Source organism: Marmota monax, unplaced genomic scaffold, assembly GCF_021218885.2.
Source record: "Marmota monax isolate L192 unplaced genomic scaffold, Marmota_monax_Labrador192_F-V1.1 WCK01_AAM20220418_F8-fsc00789, whole genome shotgun sequence".
In the NCBI taxonomy this organism is placed as follows: domain Eukaryota; kingdom Metazoa; phylum Chordata; class Mammalia; order Rodentia; family Sciuridae; genus Marmota; species Marmota monax.
In genome coordinates, this window is record NW_026694154.1 from 82,111 (window position 1) to 102,657 (window position 20,547).

General features: G+C 52.1%; 1 protein-coding gene across 3 annotated transcripts; it reads right to left on the reverse strand.

Annotated features, from left to right (window-relative positions):
- Nucleotides 1-38: 38 nt before the first annotated feature.
- Pnpla1 (patatin like phospholipase domain containing 1) lies at nucleotides 39-20,297 on the reverse strand. 3 transcript variants are annotated; one of them, XM_058585972.1, is made up of 9 exons: nucleotides 20,033-20,297; nucleotides 18,640-18,705; nucleotides 17,462-17,671; nucleotides 16,023-16,083; nucleotides 10,161-10,766; nucleotides 7,354-7,438; nucleotides 6,227-6,352; nucleotides 1,261-1,366; nucleotides 39-556 (listed from the first exon to the last, which is right to left on the reverse strand). In XM_058585972.1, exons 1-9 carry the CDS (start codon nucleotides 20,183-20,185, stop codon nucleotides 506-508), a joined length of 1,464 nt encoding a protein of 487 aa, XP_058441955.1. In that variant the 5' UTR covers nucleotides 20,186-20,297; the 3' UTR covers nucleotides 39-505. The 3 variants fall into 3 exon arrangements, with proteins under 3 accessions (XP_058441955.1, XP_046321733.2, XP_058441954.1); XM_046465777.2 differs by adding an exon at nucleotides 9,903-9,908 and having other exon boundaries at nucleotides 39-1,366; nucleotides 20,033-20,265; XM_058585971.1 differs by having other exon boundaries at nucleotides 39-1,366.
- Nucleotides 20,298-20,547: the final 250 nt, after the last annotated feature.

The window sequence follows — 20,547 nt, forward strand, 5'->3', positions numbered from 1 at the left end:
TGAAATCAGGGAAATAAATCAAAGCAAAGGCAAATCTGCAAGGGGATTTATTGATCCTTTAACTGATATTGAAAGCGTCTAGGCTCTAAATACAGAACGAAGACAATAATCATCAGTAAGTTCAATTCTCCTATGTACCAAGGAATAAGTGTTCCCCAGAAGACAGAACCCCCCTTCCTGGGCATCACCTGCCTCTCAACTGCTGAGAACACAGAGGCTAGCCTGGGCGAAAGGCTGGTGGCCAGGAGAGCCACTCTGGGGGCCCCTCCTCTTCTCCGCCACACAGACCCCCAGCTGTTCCCTTGTCTGGGCCACAGGAGCAGCCAAGGAGGCAGAGGACACACAGTCCCAGGGACCCGGGCTCCCCCCCCACAGGCCCCATCTCAGTTCACATCCGCACCCTCCCTCCCTGGGCTCCTGGCCCTGGACGGTTGGCCCCTGGGTTTTGCATTCCAGGATTTGTTAATCAAACACTGAGAGCAGCAGGGAGGCGGGTCTGGGCTCCTCAGGTCCCCTCCCACTCCAGCTCCCGTTTCCTCTCCGGGTTCACGGCTTCCTAGGGAAAGGAAGGGATCCATTACTTCTGGGCAACCCCCTCCACCACCAAGGGTGGGCTTCCCTAGCCTGGGTTCCACCAAGGACATGGCTTCCTGATTCATTCCCCTGGGGCAGCCCTGACTAGTGGCCAGGCCCCGTGATGGCCAACCTCGTGTAAGGAAACTGGAAATGTGGATTTATGCTAAGTCCGTGGGAAGCTTCACTTTATTATTCAAGGGTCCTCTGCGGCTCTCCTGGGAGGTGATAAAAGGGTGTCTGAAACATTATTCAGTTTATAAAAGTTCGAGTGGTACTTGGTGTTTCAGGAAGAGGTGGGGGTGGAATGGTCTCCAGACAGCTGAATACGGTTGTGCGGGTCGTACACTGTGCAAGGGTATGGTGCCGTATCAAGAAGGGAGGCAATTCATAGGCATAGAAATGTCCTTGGTATTGGTACAGTTTTCTAGCAGTTGACAGTCAAGATCTTGTTTTAACAAAATTCAATATAGCAACATTCCATCTGCTGACAGGTTCTCCAGAAAGGGGTGTCATTTCTTTAGTTTCCGAGGTGCTGTATAGACTACTGTTGTCCTTGACTATGACCAGGAAGGGGAAGGTGGGGGCAGAAATGAAGTTGGATTGACAGGATCAGGGGTCAGTAGAGCAACCTGGGAGAGGACAGGTAGGGTCTGGCCTTGGGGAACACCCAGAGGGATTCCACACCTCAGGGCGGCTGTGTTCCTGGATCCGGCTGGGATGAGGCCTGTAGGTGACCCAAACTATGTCGGATGTGGAGAGCAGAGGGAATTCCAGGGAGCAGGGTGCAGACCTGGGGGAACACATGTGAGAAGAAACAAGATACAGATGGGAAATAAGTAGAAGACCCAAGTTCCAAGCCTTTACCTGTGTGACCCTGGGCAAGCCACTCGCCCTTTCTGGGCAACAGCAAAAAGACTCCTGCAGAGACCATCTCAGAGATATGCCCGGGCGTAGACTTGCATATTCTTGGATAATTTTCAAGTCTGTGGTTCTGCTGGGTGAGCCCTGCAGTGACTCCCCAGGACCACACGGGAAGCCCAGCCCATTAGCAGGCGCCTGAGCCAGCCTGGCTTACCCCTGCCCTGGTTCCAAGTTCACCTCCAGGCTTCTCCCTGCCTCCAACCTCGCGCTGGGAGTAGCTGCTTACGGACTGTGGGTTACTGGCTCGGGCCACCCTGTGTGCCTGGAATGGCCCCTGTGTCCTCCATCCCCAGACTGGCTGACCTCTGCTGCTGCTCCTCCTCCTCCTCCTCCTCCAGGAAGCCTTCCCTGAGACCCTGCAGCTGACAGGATGAGCTGGCTGCCTCTCCTCTGTGTCCCCTCCCGTCCTAAGCCAGCGATTCTCAAACTCCATCGAGCTCAGACTCACCAGGTGACATGCAGACTGCCGGGCAGCCCCAGGTTCTTAGCCCAGTAGGTCTGGGCTGGACCCAAGGTCTCCCAGGTGCCGTGGCTGACCCGGAGATCCGTCATCCACAGGACCTCTGACCTCTAACAGAGGCCAATCTCCCTCCAATGAACTGAGCACAGACCATCATCGCCTCTATGTCCACCAAAGAATAGGGATTAACTGAAAGTTGTTTGGAGTAAATACAAGCCAACAAGCCCGAGAGCGCTATGAAAGAAAACTACACGGTATCCTGTAGTAGACAGGCTAAAGTGGACTTGTGGCTTCAACACACGCTGTTGGATATGGACCACGTGTCAAGTTCAGCGCAGGATTGGTACTGCAGGTGCCTCTGGACCTAGTCCAGGATGAAGCGATGCCCTGCAATATTTTACTCACGTGAAGCTCTGCTGTGTGATTTCCTGGATGCCTTCACCCCTCTGAGCCCGCCCACCCCACAGGGTTAAGATAATTGAGTGTGAAACAGAGTGCTGGCACTTGATAACCGTTCAACACGTTCTTAAAAATCCTCACCAACAGGAAGCCAGCGCCTGGCCCATCAGACATGAAAGCACTTGAGAAGCTCAGTGGGTGTGACACGTGCTGGTGACACAGGAACAGGCAGCCAGGCCAACGGGACAGGCCCAGACACTAACGACAAGTCAGCACAAAATATAGGTGCTGTTTAAATCAGCAGGGAGAGAACAGGTTGCCTAACTAAGTCACTTGGAGATGACTGATCAGCTAATTTGGGGAAAATTTAAGCGTGTTACTTTTCACCAGTTAGTTTGAAATAAAAATTAAGACTGGGACAAACTGGGTGCAGTGGCGTAAGCCTATAATCCCAGCCGCTTGGGAGGCTGAGACAGGAGGATTGCAGGTTCAAAGCCAGCCTCAGCAACAGTGAGGCACTAAGCAACTTAGCAAGACCCTGTCTCTAAATAAAATATAAAATAGGGCTGGATGTGGCTCAGTGGTCGAGTGCCCCTGAGTTCAATCCCTAGTATCACAAAAATTAAAAAATAAACAAACAAATAAATGAAGATTGAGACAGGTGCACATCTCTTATCTAAAGCCCTCGTGGGCAGATGGCTTGGGAACCAAGCTCCAAACTTTAGAGAAAGAAAAATAGTGCTTTGGTCAAGTGTTTTGTAACTCCCCCATAGGGTGTGGGAGCACCCCACAATGAGTCACATTATCATTTCTACAGGCAAGTTATGAAAATTCATACCACGTGGAAAAAAGGCCACAGATAATTTGACCTCTGGCAACAGTGAAGATTTTGCTATCAAGAATGACCACAGGTGATTGTTTTTTCAGAGTAACTTCCATTTCAGAATTGTAGGTAAGGGACAGTGGACCTGGGATGCCTAGCATTGGTGAGCTTGCATGTAGGAAGATCTACTCTCTAGTTCATTTGCTGATGGGAGTGTAAGTTATTATAATCCCCTCAAGGACAATTTGGTCAACCTTTGGTCATTTGGTCAACCTACCCCAAATATAGACCTTTTGACCTAGCAATTCCAGTTCTAGAAAGGTACACACCAAAGGGACAGTTGGGTATGTGTGTCCAAGAATGTGTTCAGGGGGACATTTATCACAGCAATGTCCATAAGAGCCACAAAATAGAAACAACCTAAATGTCCATCTGTAGGGGATCGATGAAACAGACAATGATACACTCACACCAATGGAATACCACAGATCCACTACAGACTTGATAAATCTATATTTGACATGGAAAGAAGCAGCGATATACCATTTAGTCCAAAAACAGGCTATAAAACATTATGTAGCATATGATGCCATTTTCATAAAAATAAAAAGTACATGTCTGTCTGCATATGCTTAAAATGTGGAAGTTTTCTCCACCAAAATATTAACATCTGGGTGGTGGGGTTTCTGGAGATTTTTTACTTTCTATTTATGCTTTTCTAAATTTGTAATGAGAGCATGTTGTTTTTAAAACCAGAAAAAGTAATAAAATTTCTCATCCTATAAAGAGTGAAGGTATTAAAAAAATAGGGATAATGTCTTTCTCGAGTGACGCTTAAGCTGTGCTAAAGTAGAGTCCCCCACCCAGAGTCTGAGTGGGTGGCTTGTCTCTGGTGTCCTCCTCGTGGTCAGAGACCCTCTCTCTGCTCCTTTCTGTTGGCACCCGAGGTTTTCAAGCTGCCTCAGTCTCCCCAAATGTCCCACACAGGCCTGGGCACTAATCACGGGACTTGACGCGTCTTCGGTAGCCAGAACGACACAGGATGCTTGTACATTCGGCTTCTCATTTAAGTCCCAAATAACTGAGGGATGAAGTAGATGTTCACAGGGAGAAACTGAGATTCCCATTGAGTAAAGTGACCAGCCTAATGAGGGCCAAACCCTGTGATTCTGACTCCCGGGCCGGTGTTCCTACCACCCTGTACATCAAGACACTGGGCACAGATGACTTGGATGGGATCCTGGCTCTGCCACATACCAGCTGCATGGCTTTGGGCATGTTATTTAATGTCTGTGCCACAGTGTCTGGAACATAAGTACTGTGTACATTTTACTTATTATTATTATTATTACATTCAGATTTGAATGGGGGAAATTCCACGAAAACCCCAAGAACATGCTCTCTCATGCAGTAAATCTGGGGAGTCTGACATGGTATAAGTAGGAGGATTTGGGGGCAGGAGAGTTGTCCTCTTTTTCCATTTGCAGCCTGCAGGCTGTCTCTTAATGGGGGGCCAGTTCTATAATCCAGAGTCAGAAGACTACTGAACATTTTGGAGGAGAGACAAGGCTGCAGAGGAAAGCCAGGCTGATCCCCATCTCCACCTGCTCTAGGAGAAGAGCATGCCTGGACTGACTGCGGTCCTGGGCTGAAGGAGACATGGAACAGAATCAGTGTGGACCTGCAGCCTAGGCAGAGCAACCCAAGTCAACGGATAGACCCAAGGAAGAAAAAAAAAATGTTTGTCATTTTAATCCACTGAAATGGTGTTGTTTGTTACGCAGCAACAACTGCCGAATACAATCTGCATCAGAGCATGGATTTGCACGTCTGATTAAACAACCACACTGATGACTGTGTGGGGCATCTGCCCTATAATGTTTATTCTGGCCTCTCTCCTGTTGCTGGCAGGGACCAGGAGTTTATTCAGAACAAGCCCATGTATGAGACTGTGCCGCTTGTGATTGCAGCCTGGGAGGAAATGAGCAGATATCTCCTCTCAGATTCCTCCCCATTCTCCTTCCCTGGCTTCTCTGGAGCTTCTCTTTTCTGCCCTAACCCAGGCCTTTGAAGTTCAGAGCAGCGAAGGTGCCTATAATTAAGATCACCAAAGAGGAACTCGCCTCTGGGCAGCTCGTCCTCATCTGTGAAGGAGGCTGCAGGCACCTGGCCCAGGGCAGTCTGTGAGACCGCAGCAGACCGCCTGCTTCCTTAGAGGGCACCTCCATCTGCAGGTTCATCTACCAAGGGAGCTCCGGCCGGTCGCACAGTCCCCCTGCCCAGCTGCGGTGGGAAGAGAACTGGCCCTGGAATCAAGGAACCTGAGTCTCGGCCTGGCTGGTCCTCCTAGCTCCAGGGGTGCCCTACACCCATGATGGACCTGCCTAAATTCTCATGAATGAACTTGACCTTGAGCTCCCAGAGACAGAGAGATGAACCCTCAAAGGTCAGGGAAATCTTGAGGCTGGAGACAAAGGAACAGAGCGAGAACAATCCCAGGCACCGATTCCATAACCCCAGGAACCTCCAGCTGCCTAGAGTCCTGTCTGCTCCCTGCCCACGCTGCAATCCAGAAAGGGACATGAGGGTGCGCCCCACTTCCCGAGCAGCTCTGAGAATCCCCTTCCCACCACCTGCACCCCCCACCCACTAAGTCCATATTTACCCAGACTCTGCTATGGGCTATGGGCTTTGGGCTATGAGGGTAAGAAGGACCCTCATCAAGCTGAAATCCTCATGCCTCCCTGGGGACCCCCACTCGGGACAGGGACCATCAGGAAGGATGTTGCTTTGAGAAGCGATTCACATAGTTGATTGCATTCAACTCTCCTGATCTTATGAGCTGGTAGGTATCACCCCCATTTGGCAGATCAGGAAATGAAGGCTCAGAGAAGCCAAGCGTCCTGACTGTGGCCACTGAGTGAGGCTGAGGCAGAGGGATTTCTTGTCTCCAAAGCCCAGTCTCCCTGCCCCCATGCTTCTAGAATGTTCCTGAGGCAGTCTCCAGAGCTGGTCCCCAGGGATTTAAAAAAACATAAGACGCTCACTGCACTTTGCTGCCTGGTTTTTTGGCCCGTGGTTGCCTCGGAAAGCCTTTTCGAGTGCTGCTTGGTTTTGGTTTGTTCTTCTTGAATACCTTATTCACCCAGTTTGCATCCTTAGCCGGGCTCTCCCTGGGCAAAGACAGGAAATAGGTGGTTTGTTAGTGGCCCATCCCACGTCCATCATTCTAGGGTCCTGCTGTAGCTCAGGAGGAGGATCCACAGGGTGGCCGAGCACCAGAGATGCCCAGCAAACACTGATGGATATTGATGAATATTTACCTAACATCATGCCAACTAGGCACTGAGACTCAGACTTGTGTTCACTGTTAGATGGAAATGCAGACGTTTAAGTGATGTGAACGCAATGCAAAATCTATTCGTAAGCTCAAAATTATTACATTTATACAAACTCTGTCAAAAAGTTGTAGAGTTAAAATCGAGCATAATGTGGCGGGCAGAGTCGGCTTTGGCTTAGTAAGTTGGATCCAATGAGGCTGCTCAGGCCCTGCTCTCCAGACCTGCAGCTGCCAACCCTGGACCTGGCCAGTCAGGGCTGTCCCAGCGGGGGATGGAGTTGTGGGTAGGATCGGGGAGAAAGGTGCTTGACTCACCTCTGATTTCCCCCTGGCGAACCCAATTGCCATCCAGCCAGCCAGGAGCCCAGGTAAGTAGCCCCCAGGGGACATTAAAAAAAATATGGGGGTCTAGAACCCCAGACCCTCTCATAATTGCCGTAAAGATAAAAATGCAGTCTGCTGAACACACTGGACAATTCACGCACACTGTAAGAAGGGCTCCCCTCAACCAGACGGCGCAGGGGCTGCGGAGGCCGGCAGGGTGCTGCTCCCCGCTTTGAACTGTGGCTCCACCGACAGTAAAATACGGGGCGCGTCCGCGCGCTGCACCCACAGGGGCGTCCCCGGTGTGCAAAGGAGGGAACCAAGGATCACAGCGTCCTCCACGCGAGCAGGCTGGTGCCCACACGGCGGAGGACAGAAAGGGACACGGGAACCGCGCAAGCCAGAGCAGGGTCGCCGCGTCCCTGGCCGCTGAAGGGGTGGGGCGCGTCGCCTAGCGGGGCCCCTTGCCCTGACCCGAGGAAAGAAGGCGCTCCCAGGGAAGGCACTTACGTCCCGTGAGGCCGGCTGATGGTTTCCTTCCCGGGGACGAGGACGCGAGGTACCGCACTTTCGGAATTTGCAGAGGCGAGGGGAGCTTCAGGCAAAGCAAAAACCGGAGACGTGAGTGACAGAGGGCCCTGGCGGGTCTTGGGGTTTTGTTTTATGCCAGGGATTGAACTCAGGTGCATAACCACTGAGCCTCTTCCCCGGCCCATTTTATTCTTTTTTTTATTTTGAAAAAGGGTCTTGCAAAGTGGCTCAGAGCCTCCTCCCTAAGTTGCTGAGGCTGGCTTTGAACTTGTGATCCTCCTGCTTCAGCCTCCTGAACCACTGGGATTACAGGCATGTGCCACTGCAATTGCCACTTGGTCCTTTTGAAATGACAACAGTAAGTAAGCAAGAGTGTTAAAAAAAAAAAAAAAAAAAAAAAAAACCCAAAACAGTAAATTCTCTTGTTCTCAAATTCCCATATTTAGGACCAAATCACGTTACTAGATTTGGTAGAGACCCAGGGCAGCAGCTGTGGAAGGGCTGAGGCTGACCCTTGATGGGACATTAGGGATGACTCCTCCCAGAAAGCAGCAGGTAGGGGGAGTCTTCAGGAAAAACCCCTCAGAGGGGCCTGGACTCCCATCACCGGCTTCACGTAACACTTTCTTCTCAGAATGGAGAATATCCATCATGACCATCACTCTTAAGCAAGCTCTTTGAATGTTTTCAATGAGGATGGGATGCAGGCTAGCCGAAGATAATTGTGTGGTAGATATAAATATAAGTAGTATAAAATATAGATTTCCCTATCTGAAGTTCCTTTGTTAGGTCCTCTGGGATGTCCCTGGGTGTCCCCAATCTATTTGCAGTGAAGCTTGCCCATTGTTTATAGATTTTCCTAAGGCCATTTGCAATTCTGTCCCCAAATAACACACGAGCCATCACTGAATCACTGATGGCACTGAACCCAAGGGGGTCCCCTCTGCCTAACTCCCACAGATGGCTGGGGATGTTGCTGTGAGGCTCCACTGTAGGTTGTGACGGATTTTCAGCTTTGGTACTTTTGCCATTGAGGCCAGATACTTCTTTGGTGTAAGAGCATCCCTGTCCTCTGCCTACTAGGTGACATCCAAAAATATCTCCAAATATTGCTAGATGCCTCCTGGGAATAGGATCACTTCTAGCTGAGAACCAACCACTGGCCTGTCTATGCCTCCTCTGCACGAGTGAAGAAAGCCAACTCAGGGCCAGGTCTGCTCGGGCTCTGAAGACAGCCACCTTTATGTTCAGGGGTGACCAGCTGCAAATAAAAGCATTATACTGGCCAGGTGCAGGAGCACACACCCCCAGCAGCTCTGGAGGCACGAGGATGGTGAGTTCAAAGCCAGTCTCAGCAATGGCAAGGCGCTAAGCAACTCAGTGAGACCCTGTCTATAAATGAAATACAAAATAGGGCTGAGGATGTGGCTCAGTGGTCGAGTGCCCCTGAGTTCAATCCCTGGTACCTCTCCCCAAAATGCATTGTACTTTAACAGGAAATTAGAAAGCATGTAAAATCCTTCAATTTTTCGACTCCTAATGTTCTTGTGTTTTTGTCTTATTGTGATTAAAAGAATAAAGGTTAATCTATTCCAGAGAAAAGGGGTCACTTCTGACTTGGGGTAGAGCCCCAAAGAAGCAAACCTTGCTGATCTGGGCTTTTAACTATGGAAGTTTGGCTGGGGGATGGTGAGGACCACCTGAAGTCCATCTTCTGGGCTGCTCTCCTCCTGCCCACACCCAGGCCACCCTTGGTGGTCACACGCATCTCCTCTTCACCCTGTATGTGCCTTCCACTTCCTTACTCTGCACCTGAGCCTCTTGAATACGAATCTGAAAGCTCTTTCTTCTCCATCCCATAAACCACGATTGTCAAAAACCTGCCCATTTAGCTCCTGTCACCTCCAAGAAGTCTCTCTTATCCTTATTCCCCAGAGAGAAGTGGTCAGATTTTCTATGAATACCCTCCAACGTGGGTTTTGTTACTTATGCTTTCAACTTGTGGGGACACATGTTGTCTCTCAGGCTGGAGAGATTTTATGGGGGTAATGAATCAAAACCAGTTCATCTTGGCAGCCCCATAAGGTGTTTTCTCAAACTCTCCGTAGTGAACAATTGGTTTTAAAAAATTATTTGCGGGCTGAGATTGTGGCTCAGCGATAGCACTCGCCTAGCGCGGGTGGGACTCGGGTTCGATCCTCAGCACCAAATAAAAATAAAGGCATTGTGTTGTGTCCATCTACACCTAAAAAATAAATATTTAAAAATTATTTGCAATCTTTAATGGGCTGTATTCTTGTAAACTACAATTCAAATGCATTAGTAGAAAATTGATCAAACAGTTGGCGCTCTGCACTCATTTCATAGTGACCTAGTAACGGTGCGGAGGCTGGCCGCCATCTGTGGACCACTCTTGAGTATCACCGCCCAGCACTGCACAGGGGCTTTCACCATTAAATTCTACTGAAGCAGCCCTGCAGCAGTTCAAATGGGAGTGGGCACAATCACAACAGGCTGGTGAAAAAGACAGACAGCTGAACCCCACCCCGTTTGTGACTTAGTAGGTCTGTGGTTGGACCTGAGAACTGTCACTTCTAACAAGTTCTCAGAGGATGCTTTCCTAACTGGTTGGAGGGACCACTTTGAGAATCACAGCACCAAAGGAACAAAGAGATGGTGATCGCACTGCCCCCTTGTGGTGGTCTGAGCTCATAACAAGCAGAGCGGCTAAAGCTTGTTGAGAACTCAGAGAGGAGAATGCAGTGGGCAGCCAGAGGGGTCCCTACCTTGGGGCTGTTCTGGGCCCAGTTCTTCCACAGGTGGTTGTGCAGGCGACACTAAAGGAGAGCCTCCAGGCGATGGTTGTGATGTCCCCGCAGCTGATGGCCCCAGGGGTGGCCTGGGTGATGTATGTGCCTGGGAGGGTGGTGAGCTGAGTGGCAGTCCAGATGGTTGTATCTGCTGCCCAGGTGACACAGGTGACAGCTCAGGTGGTACAAAAGGCAGTGGCGGGCCAGGTATTGGGCTGGGTGATAAGTGCCCAGCTGAGCCCGAGGTTGGTGGCAGAGGTGGCAAATCACTTGGAGACAGTGGCAGTGATGAGGTCTTTGGTGGTGCAGGTGGATGTTTGGACGTAGAGACAGGTGGAGAAACAGATGACTGCACAGGGCACTCGCACGTGGACTGGGGAGTCTTCACAGGTTGGGGCACAGGCGGGTGGCCATCCCCGTTGTCCCCCTGGGGACCAAGCTCTGAGGGTTCCTCCCGCCGTGTTGGGGGGCTCGGCTGGCTGCGCTCGGGGCACTCATTGCCAAGGGCGAGTTCTATCTGGCAGTACACTTCCACACGGGGGAACAACACTGTCCTGGACGGGGAATCCAGGTAGGCAGCATCTGGGAAGAACAACGGCCTGGGTCACAGGCAGCCTGACGAACCCCGACATCACCCAGCATCTGCAAAAACGGACCCCAAGTTATCTTCATAAACGGGACTAGTGCTTTCAATGGCCTTTCTCTCCTTACTTCAACTCTCAGTGAGAAAAACAGGCATGATTCTCCCTGGATCTGGAGTCTACAGTCTAGGGTGGGGAGGCAGACACTGCCCAAGTAGTCTAAGAAAAGCTAAGAAACAAACTGTGGCCCTTAGTTAATAATGATGTATCAATATCCATTGGTTAATTGGAACAAATGTGACATATGGTGTACCCTATTACATATATACCATATTATAACATTTAATGATGTGAGACTTCAATAGTAGAACCGGACACAGTGGTGCAAGCCTGTAATCCCAGCGACTCAGGAGCCTGAGGCAGGAGGATCACAAGTTAGAGGCCAGCCTGAGCAACTTAATGAGACCTTGACTCAAAATAAAAAAATAAAAAGGGCTGGGGATGAAGCTCTGTAGTAAAGCACCTCTGGGTTCAATTCCCAGTACCAAAAATAATAATGATAATCAAAAGAGGAGGAGGAGAAGGAGGAGGAGGAGGAGGAGGAGGAGGAGGAGAGTGCACAGAATCTCCCTGTACTATTTCACATTTTTTTTTTTGGTTTTGTTTTCATACCTGGAATTGAACCCAGGGGTACTTAACCACGGAGCCACATCTCCAGCCCTTTTTTGTATTTTATTTAGAGACAGGGTCTCAATGAGTGGCTTAGGGTCTCACTGAGTGGCTTAGGGCCTCACTGCTGAGGCTGGCTTTGAACTTGAGGTCCTCCTGCTTCAGCCTCCCAAGCTGCTGGGATTACAGGTGTGCACAATCTCACTTAACCTATTTCACAATTTTTCTATAAGTCTTAAACTATTACACAAATTATTATTAAAAGGGAAGCTGTATGGGAAGACAGCTGAGCAGTCACTTCACCAAGAAGATAAGGATGGCAAACAAGCAAATGAAAGATGCTTAACATGGTTAGTCATTAGGGAACTGCAAATCAAACCCCAGTGATACCTCCGCACACCTACTGGAGTGGCTGAAGCTAAGTGACCCACCATACTAACTTGAGAAAATTTGGAGTAACTGGAGCTCTCACCCACTGCAGGGGGGTGGGGAACAGAAGGTGGTACAGTGACTTGGGAAGCAATTTGGCAACCTCTTAAAAGTCAAACACACATTCTGATTATAGATCCAAAGGCACCAAAAACAGGATTCTAAAGAGAAATTCATACCCCTCATGTTCATCATGGCTTTATTCACAATAAGGAAGGGGGAACACGTGCGGCCCATCAGCAGATCAATGGATAAGGACAATATGGTACAAATGATGGGCTCAGCTTAAAGGTGAAAGGGAACCCTGCACCTCCCACGACACGACCAACCCGAGGACGCTGTGCCAGGTGACATAAGCCAGTCACTTATGTCACACTGTCTGATTCCACGTCTATGAGATATCTAAAGTAGCCAAACATGTAGAAGCAAAGTCAGTGGCCAGAGGCCGGAGGAGAAGAACAGAGGAATTGGCGACTAGTGGCTTTGGAGTTTCAGTTTTGCAAGATGAAGAAGTTCTAGCGTTCTGTTGCACAACAATATGAACCTCAACTGTGTACTTACAATGGTTTACAGTTATTTTTCCACAGTTAAACTCTATGTGGCACATGCCTGAAATCCCAGCGACTCCGGAGGCTGAGGCAGGAGGATCACGAGTTCAAAGCCAGCCTCAGCAACTTAGTGAAGCCCTAAGCAACTCAGCGAGACCCCTGAATCTAAATAAAATACAAAAAAAGGGGTGGGGGGCTGGGGATGTGGCTCAAGCGGTAACTCGCTCGCCTGGCATGCGCGGGGCGCCTGGTTCGATCCTCAGCACCACATAAAAATAAAATAAAGATGTTGTGTCCACCGAAAACTAAAAAATAAATATTTAAAAAAAGGGGGTGGGGATGTGGCTCAGTGGTCGAGTGCTTAGGGCTCAATCCCCAGTACCAGAAAAAACAACAGAACTATATGCGTTAAATATACACATACCACACAATCCAGTTTTCCATTGTTTACCCAAGAGAAATGAAGACGAGTGTCCATACAGACACTCACGGAGTGTTCAAGCAGCTTCGTTCACAACAGCTCAAATCGGGAAGCAACCTGACTGTCCATCAGCAGGCGAATGGAGGAGCGAGCTGTGGGTGTGCTCACAAGGTGGGTGGGAAGGGAAAGTTAAAAAGGGGGGGGCGGGGTGAACTGTTCCTATTTGCAAGAACATGGGTGAACCTCGGAATACTTCTGCAGAGTGAAGGAATCAGATAAGAGAGAATTCGATCTATTAGATTCTATTTATCAAAATTCTAGAAAATGCAAATTCCCCGTGATGACAGAAAACAGACGGGGATTGCTTGGGAAGGACGGTGGGGGGAGTCCTGAAAGGGCACCAGGGGACTTGGATGGCTCGCTGCCTTGATTGTGGTGATGTTTCCACAGGGGTGTGTGTGTGTGTGGTGTGTGTGTGTGAGAGAGAGAGAGAGAGAGAGAGAGAGAGAGAGAGAGAGAGAGAGAATCAAACTGTGAGATGGAGGAAGGAGGAGAGAAGCCGAGGGAGGGCTGGGCGCGCCAGGTGTCCCATGGGCGTTTGGAGGTGGCGCCCACGGAGTGCCAACCTCGCCCCGCGCCCTGTCCCCACGGCTGCGTGACAGTGTGGCTTTTTGAGCGCGCCAGCGCAGGGGGGGGGGCGGCTACAGGGGAGGCCGAGGGTGGGAGCCTGGCAGCAGGAATGGGGAGGAGGATGTGAGCCCTTGAGAGGGAGGAGAAGGAGGACGCGAGGAGGTGACATGGGGAGTTGGCCGGGACACCTTTCGGGATGTGGCTTCCTGCCAGAGGTGATCCCTATCCAGAAAGCAGCCAGGCTGCTCCCCAGATGGCAGGTGGCACCAACCGAAGTGTCTCCGGACGTGTCCGTGGCTCCGGTCACATCCAGGGCCAGGAGGAAAGCCCAGTCCCGCCCCGGCCCGAGGAGCTGGAGCTGGAGCTGGGGGCCCCACTGCCCGAGAGCAGGCGCGCATGCGCACACTGGAAGAGGGAGCCCTGTACTCAGCCGGAGCTGGTGTGAGAAGTTTTCCTGCCTCCAACTGAATCTGCTCCTACTTGGTGTGATCCCAGGGCCACTGGAGACGCTGCCACCCTCTACTGCGCTGCCTCCAGCGTTCCAGGGACGCCTGGAATCCCACCAGTTGGTTTCATCCGTGGGGTTTAAAGCTGTCAGTCAAACCTGTGCAAATGTCCGCACCAGCCATGGGCAGAGGGTGAGGAGGGTGGAGGGCCTGAGGTCCCTCCAGAGGGTGCAAGAAGGGCCACCGACAAGGGGGCGGCTAATGATGCTGCAGAGCCACTTTGTGACTGTCCCTAGGACTCGTCCTGAGAGAAAAAGAAAATACATTCCAGGGGAGAGATGCCACCATGGGCAGGTGTCGAGGGGGCTCCCAGGGCCGGGGACTGGAATCTGCTCCAGGATCTAAGCCCCAAATGAGGGGGTCTTCAAACTCCAAGTCCTCCACACCGACCACCCCTTCAGAAAGGGTGGGGATCCTGGGGGGGGCCTGGCCACCCCTCCTGTTGCCGAGCTCTGTCACTGAGCCTCCTTCCATTCCCTACCCATACTCCTGGGGTCATCTATGTTCAGACCCTTGGGCTCCAATCGTCCCAGCTGTCACCACAGTAAGTGTGAGGAAGAGAGGGCTGTCAGAGGGAGTCCACATGAGGTGGCATCTGTCCTGCAGAGGGTAAGAAGCAGGCCTTTCACCAACCAAGGCCAGAGGGGGCAGTGGGATTAATTGGCTGCTGCTCTGATGTCCTCAGTAAGTGCCACCACCGATCTGAGCACTGGGCTTAGGCCTTGTGTGCTCCAATCCTTTAATCCTTCAGTCAGTCTCTGAGCTAAGCTCCAAGATTAGCCTCCTTTTACAGATGAGAAAACTGAGGCCCCAGAAGATTAGTTACCTTCTCAAGATCCTACAGTCAAGTAGGTGTTGGGCACTAGGATCTAAACTCTACCCTTTGTTAAAAAAATATTTTTAGTTGTAGATGGACACAACACCTTTATTTTATTTTATTTATTTATTTTTAGGTGGTGCTGAGGATCAAACCCAGTACCTCACACATGCTAGGCAAGCACTCTACCACTGAGCCAAAACCTCAGTCCCTAAGCTCTTTAAAAAAAAAAAAAAAAAAAGATTAGGAAGCAAAGGCTCAGAGAGGGAAAGTGATTTTCCCAAGATCACACAGCTTGACATGGGAGCAGGGATAGGAGGGACCCAGGGCTACTTGCCTCCTGAGCCCATGTTCTGTCCAGTTCTTTCCAACCTCCTGGGCCTCCTTGTTAGGAGAAAGGATCCAGGATAAAGTAAAGACATAGGGCAAGAGTTGCTGGAAAATGTAGGAACTACTTTGAAGAAGGGGAAAAAAAAAGTGAACGAATCCTAGGAAGATAATTTCATTCAACCCTTAATCTCACCCCTGAAGGTTTTTGGGTTTTGCAGTCCTGGAAAAAGAACCCAGGGCCTGTGTGTGCTAGGCAAGTGCTCTGCCTCTGAGCTACATCCTCACTCCTTCTTATTTTCTGTTTTGAAATAAGGTCTAAGTTGTCAAGGCTGGAGCCTCCTGCCTTGGCCTCCTGAGTCTCCTGGCTCTTTTCATTTCTTGTAACAAAGACATTTGTCGTGGCCTTCTTGGGGCGAGAGCATTTCACACAGGTCCTTGGAATCATCCCACCACCCTGAGGATGCACAGAGGGACCCGGGTGCAGGGACCACCCTTCCGGACCAGCACAGGGCAAGGCCTCTCCTCTCTGGATTGTGCTCCGTCTTCCATGAATATCTCTAGTCCCCTCTAGTTCTCAATAACAACATGACCTTATTGGAAAGAATAAAGTGGAAGAGAAGGAATAGAATGAAAAGAAACTTCTCCAGGGAGATTGGGCTGTGCAGCTCCTAGACATGGTTCTTGGACTCATAGAGGCCCTGGAGATGCCTCAGGCCCCGTCCCATGAGTCAGCCCCACAGCCCCCTTTCCACGGGGGTCTGATCCTTATTTGTGGCCACAGTGACCTTTGTCAAGCCTTGCCCCCATTTCCATCTCTCCAGGCCACAAAGGTGGGGCACTGTCCCTCAACTCAGCCCTTCCTCTCCAGTCCTCCACCTCCCTCCCCTGGGGCCCCACAAGTACTTACTCAGCCTTCTCAAATACATCACTGTGTCCTCGTAGCCTCGGTAGTAGTAATCCTGCAGGATCTGGGGGTGGGCACCAGAAAATAGCCAAGGCTGCAGTGATGGACAGAGCCATGGTCCCCTCCCCACCAAGAGAAGCCACTTGCATTGCTCCTGAGCTTTACTTGTGGGCTCTTCAGAATGTACTCATCCAGTGTCCCATCCCTCACCATCTACAAGGAACCGAGGAGCAATTCCTGATCCTGGTCCCTAGGGATGCCGTGTTAGGGTGTCCCTCCCCTCACAGCACATCACCAGCCTCCCCTGGCAAGAAAGGGTGAGAATAATAGCCAAGCTACGGAACCAGCCTAGGTGCCCTTCAACAGATGAGTGGATTAAGAAAATATGGTGTATATACACAATGGAATATTACTCAGCCATAAAGAAGAATGAAATCATGGCATTTGCCAGTAAATAGATGAATCTGAAGACTATGAAATAAGTCTGAGGCTAAATGAGAGAATAGAAGTAATTTGGATTAGATAAAGGGGAATAAAGGGAAGGTTGGGGGATGGAAATAGGAAAGACAGTAGAATGAATCAGACAGAACTTTCCTCTGGTCATACATGAATACACGACCAGTGTAACCCACACCATGTACAACCACAGGAATGGGAAGTTATACTCCATGTATGTCTGATATGTCAAACACATTCTACAGTCATGTGTAACTAAAAAGAACAAATTTAAAAAAATTTTTTAAAGAAAGGGTGAAAAGTTTCTGGGAGATACAGAGAAGATGCCTTCAGGCCACGTGAAGAGCAGAATTTGGAGTTTGGGTTCAAGCTCCAGTGCGGCCTTTTATTGGCTGTGTGACAGGAAGCCCCTCAGAGCCTCAGTTTCTTCGTCTGTAACATGGCGACAGTCATAGCATCTATGCAGAGGATGCTGGAGGGTTGATTTCCTGAGGCTTTGCCCATCAGGGTTTTTCTAGTTAATTTCTGGGGCTTTGCTGGCTGCATGGTCTCTGCCACATGCTCTCCTTCTGTTATTATTATTCTTTTCTAAGCAGAACTTTAAAAATGGAAAATCACCCACAGCCCCGGGCTGCACAGAATCAAGGGACAGGCTGGTTTGGGCCACCTGGGCTCCGGCTTGCTGAGCCCGGCTGTGGCACCCTGATGTCAGAGCGCAGGTGGTCCCCCCATCAGGTCCCCCCATCAGGTCCCCCCATCAGGTCCCCCCATCAGTGCTGCTAACATCACGCTGCTCTGCAGGGGAGGACGCTGGGTTTGGAAGAGCTCGGGGCTGGGGCCGCCCGTGGCCAGCCCCTGGCCAGGATGCAGGCTCTTGGAGGAAGTGGGTGGCTCTTCCAGGGGAGGAGGTGGACCCTGAGTGGCCCACCCCGCAGCCGTCCCACCCCGGTCCCGCGCTCTCGCCCCAGACCCCTCCTGCCCCTCACCACCAGGTCCGGGGGGAAGAGGGCGTGGGTCATGCGGGTGATGTTCTCCAGGGAGAACTGGAAGGAGCAGTTGAACATGCGGAAGTCGTGGAAGATGGCCGGGCAGTCCCGGGGACAGATGTCCTGCTGCCCGCTGAAGGTGGAGATGGTGATGGAGTCGGTCCAGAAGGAGCAGGGCTGCATGCCCGTGAAGCCCCCGTCGATGTACCTCTGGGGGAGTGAGACACGCTGTCTGAGGCGTCGAGTCTCATCCTCCACCAGGAGGGCGCCAAGGGATTGGGACCATGGGACAGCAGGGCCAGAAGAGCCTTAGGGACAAGCCTTGAAACCAAGATGCCTGGGGCCAGTGATGTGCCCAAGGTCACTTGTGGCTACACGGTGGCCTTGGACTCCTAGCCCAGTGCTCGGACCCTGCTCACCCTCTGCTCAGTCATCTGAATGGTGCTGAGATGGGGCTCCCAGGCCTGAGAGTGGGAAGCTAGAGACCCTGCCTCCCGGCACAGCCTGGCGGTGCCCAGCCTCATGCGCCTCTCTCTGGGGCCTTCTGTTTCTATGAACTGAACAAAGCAGGACAAGGACAGAGGCTCGGACACGGGGGGGCCTGAGAAGGAGCTGTCTGCCACCTAGGGCCTTCCCTGAACCTCCCTCTCTCTAGACAGAGGAGGGCGTGGGTTGGGCCCTCAGTGCTCAGAGTTTGGCCCGTGACCCAGCAGCGCCAGGTCCCCGGGGGCAGGTTAGAGGCACAGACTCTCGGCCCTCCCCAAACACCATGGATCAGAGTCTGGCTGGTTTTATGAGATCCTCCTCCGAGGGATTTCAGAGGGTCGTGGAAGGCTCTCTGGGCACCGGCTCACAAAGCTCCAAAGATCCCCATCGCTCAAGTTCCCAGGTCCCAGAGTCCCAGGATCCGTCCGTTGAGTCTGGGAAAATCCCAAGGTCGAGCCTTGGTTTGCCGGCTCTGGACGGCTGGTGAGCCCAGACAGCAGCCGCGCCCGTCGGGGAGGCTCATCTTAAAACCCCAAAACCACCCACATGGGGAATTCAGAGGGGAGACACTTTGCAACTCGAGGCCTCCTGCTGGGCCTGGAGACCACCCCTCTGCCTTCCCAGATGTGGGTCACCCGGACCCCAAGGTACCCTGGGTCCCGCTCGTCCCTCTCAGCACTAGGAGCACTCACCACGCCGCGGTAGGTCGGGGGGATGAAGCCGCAGTACACGGGGACGAAGCAGCTGCAGTACAGGGCCTGGGGGGAGAGCAGGGCTGAGGTGCCACAGGCCCTGGAAATGGGGGGCTCACCTGGAGGCCACTGGTCAATTAGCCACCCCCAGCCCCACTTCCTTAAGCCTGGGGCGCAGGTGCCAGCCTGGGAAGCAGAACCCCAAGTTCGATTCCTGGCTTGGCCCTAACTAGCTGGGTCCTTGGTGACCTCCTTGGTCAATTGGGGCCTGATGACCCAGCCTGAAAGGGAGAGAGTGGCCTCAATATCACCAGGATCCCAGCAGATGCCAACCTTCCATGAATCCAGTGGAATTCAGTTACCATTAATCTACGTCTGCCCTGGGCCAGGCCCTGAACTCAGAGGGGTGGAAATGCTCACAGACAGGGAGGAGTAGGGAGGACACTGTCTGTGAGCATTTTCATAGGGAGGTGAGCATAGCTTTTTGGCCCCAAAGAAGGTTGCAGAGCAGGGCAGGGCAGGAGGTGATGAAGGAAAGTGCCCTTGTATGGGGAAGCAGGGCAGGCAGGCAGGAAGGAAGCCCAGACAAAGGGCAAGCAGGTGCAAAGGCCCTGGGGCCTGGTTTGGGTGTGGTCTGCTATGGTTGTCTTGGTAGGAGCAGGAGGTGGGGACAGGGAGAGAAGATCATGGCAGTAGGAGATGAAGTGGGAATTGGGCCTGAGAGGGCAGGACTAGAAGAATAGGGTGATAACCCAGGGGGACACCAGCGGTCCACTGCCTGTTCGCCCCAGGATCGGGCCAGGAAGGGGAAGTGAGGGTGCGGTAGCAAGGCCCTGATTGGGAGAAGGAAGGCCCTGAGGCATAGCCCCTTTGTCCTGAAAGAAAATTGGGCATATTCGCTGCACAGCCCAGCAATAGTGATTCATAACTAAAATCTGAATTGGTGAGCTCAGCGCAGTGGCTGTCGGGGTGCGTGTGCACTTTGCAAGTGAGAACCCGGCAGTGATGACCTCCTGCCACGTGATAGTGCAGGGGGACACGGAGGGAAGCTCTGCCTGACCGTTTCCACAAACTGGGGGTAATTCAGGAGGAGCAGCCACCAGGCCGGGTGTCCTGAAGGAGCTCAGGATTAGCCCAGACGGCTGGGCGCGCAGCGGCGAGGACGGCGGAGCCCCCCGGGACGTGGGAGTCAAGCACAGGGCCACCTGGCTGGCCTTAGGTCTCTCTGTGTCCGTCTAACGAGGCTCCTGGCAGAGGAGATGCCAGACGGGCAGGACAGGGAGGACCGGGGAGGTGGGAGGAGAAGGAAGGAAGGAAGTCGGGGGTCACCCGGGCTGTGCAGAGCCGGGCGGCCTCCTCCACCCGACGTGGCGTCCTAAGTCCCGGGCCTTGCCTCGATGAGCTCCTCCTTGGACGTGTACTCGGAGACCACCACGCTCTCTCCGTCCGTGAAGCGGGTGAGGCCCACGTGGAGCTTCCCGGAGGCGAACTTGTAGGAGTCCTCGGGCAGGACCTGGTACAGGAACTGCCGCATCATCTGCACCATCTTGCAGGATGGGGACAAAGGCCCCAGGAAGAACCTCTTCACCTCGGCCAGACCCTTGTTCAGGAACCTGAGGTACACTTCTGTGGAGGAAGCAGAGGAGAGGGGGCGGCTTCACCCAGGGCCTGTGGCCAGCGGCCAGGAGAGGTCTTGAGTGACCTCTGATAATGTGAGAGCCTAGAACAGAGAAGGCCAGAGCTCTCAGGAATGGGCCACTGTGCGTGTGAGCAAAGCCCCTGGACCCAGAGAGCCCAAGGCTAGGCTGTGACAGAGACAGACCCACACTTCCAGCTCTCTGACGGGGATCGGCTATGGTTGGCTTGGTAGGAGCAGGAGGTGGGGAGATCATGGCAGTAGAGGATGCC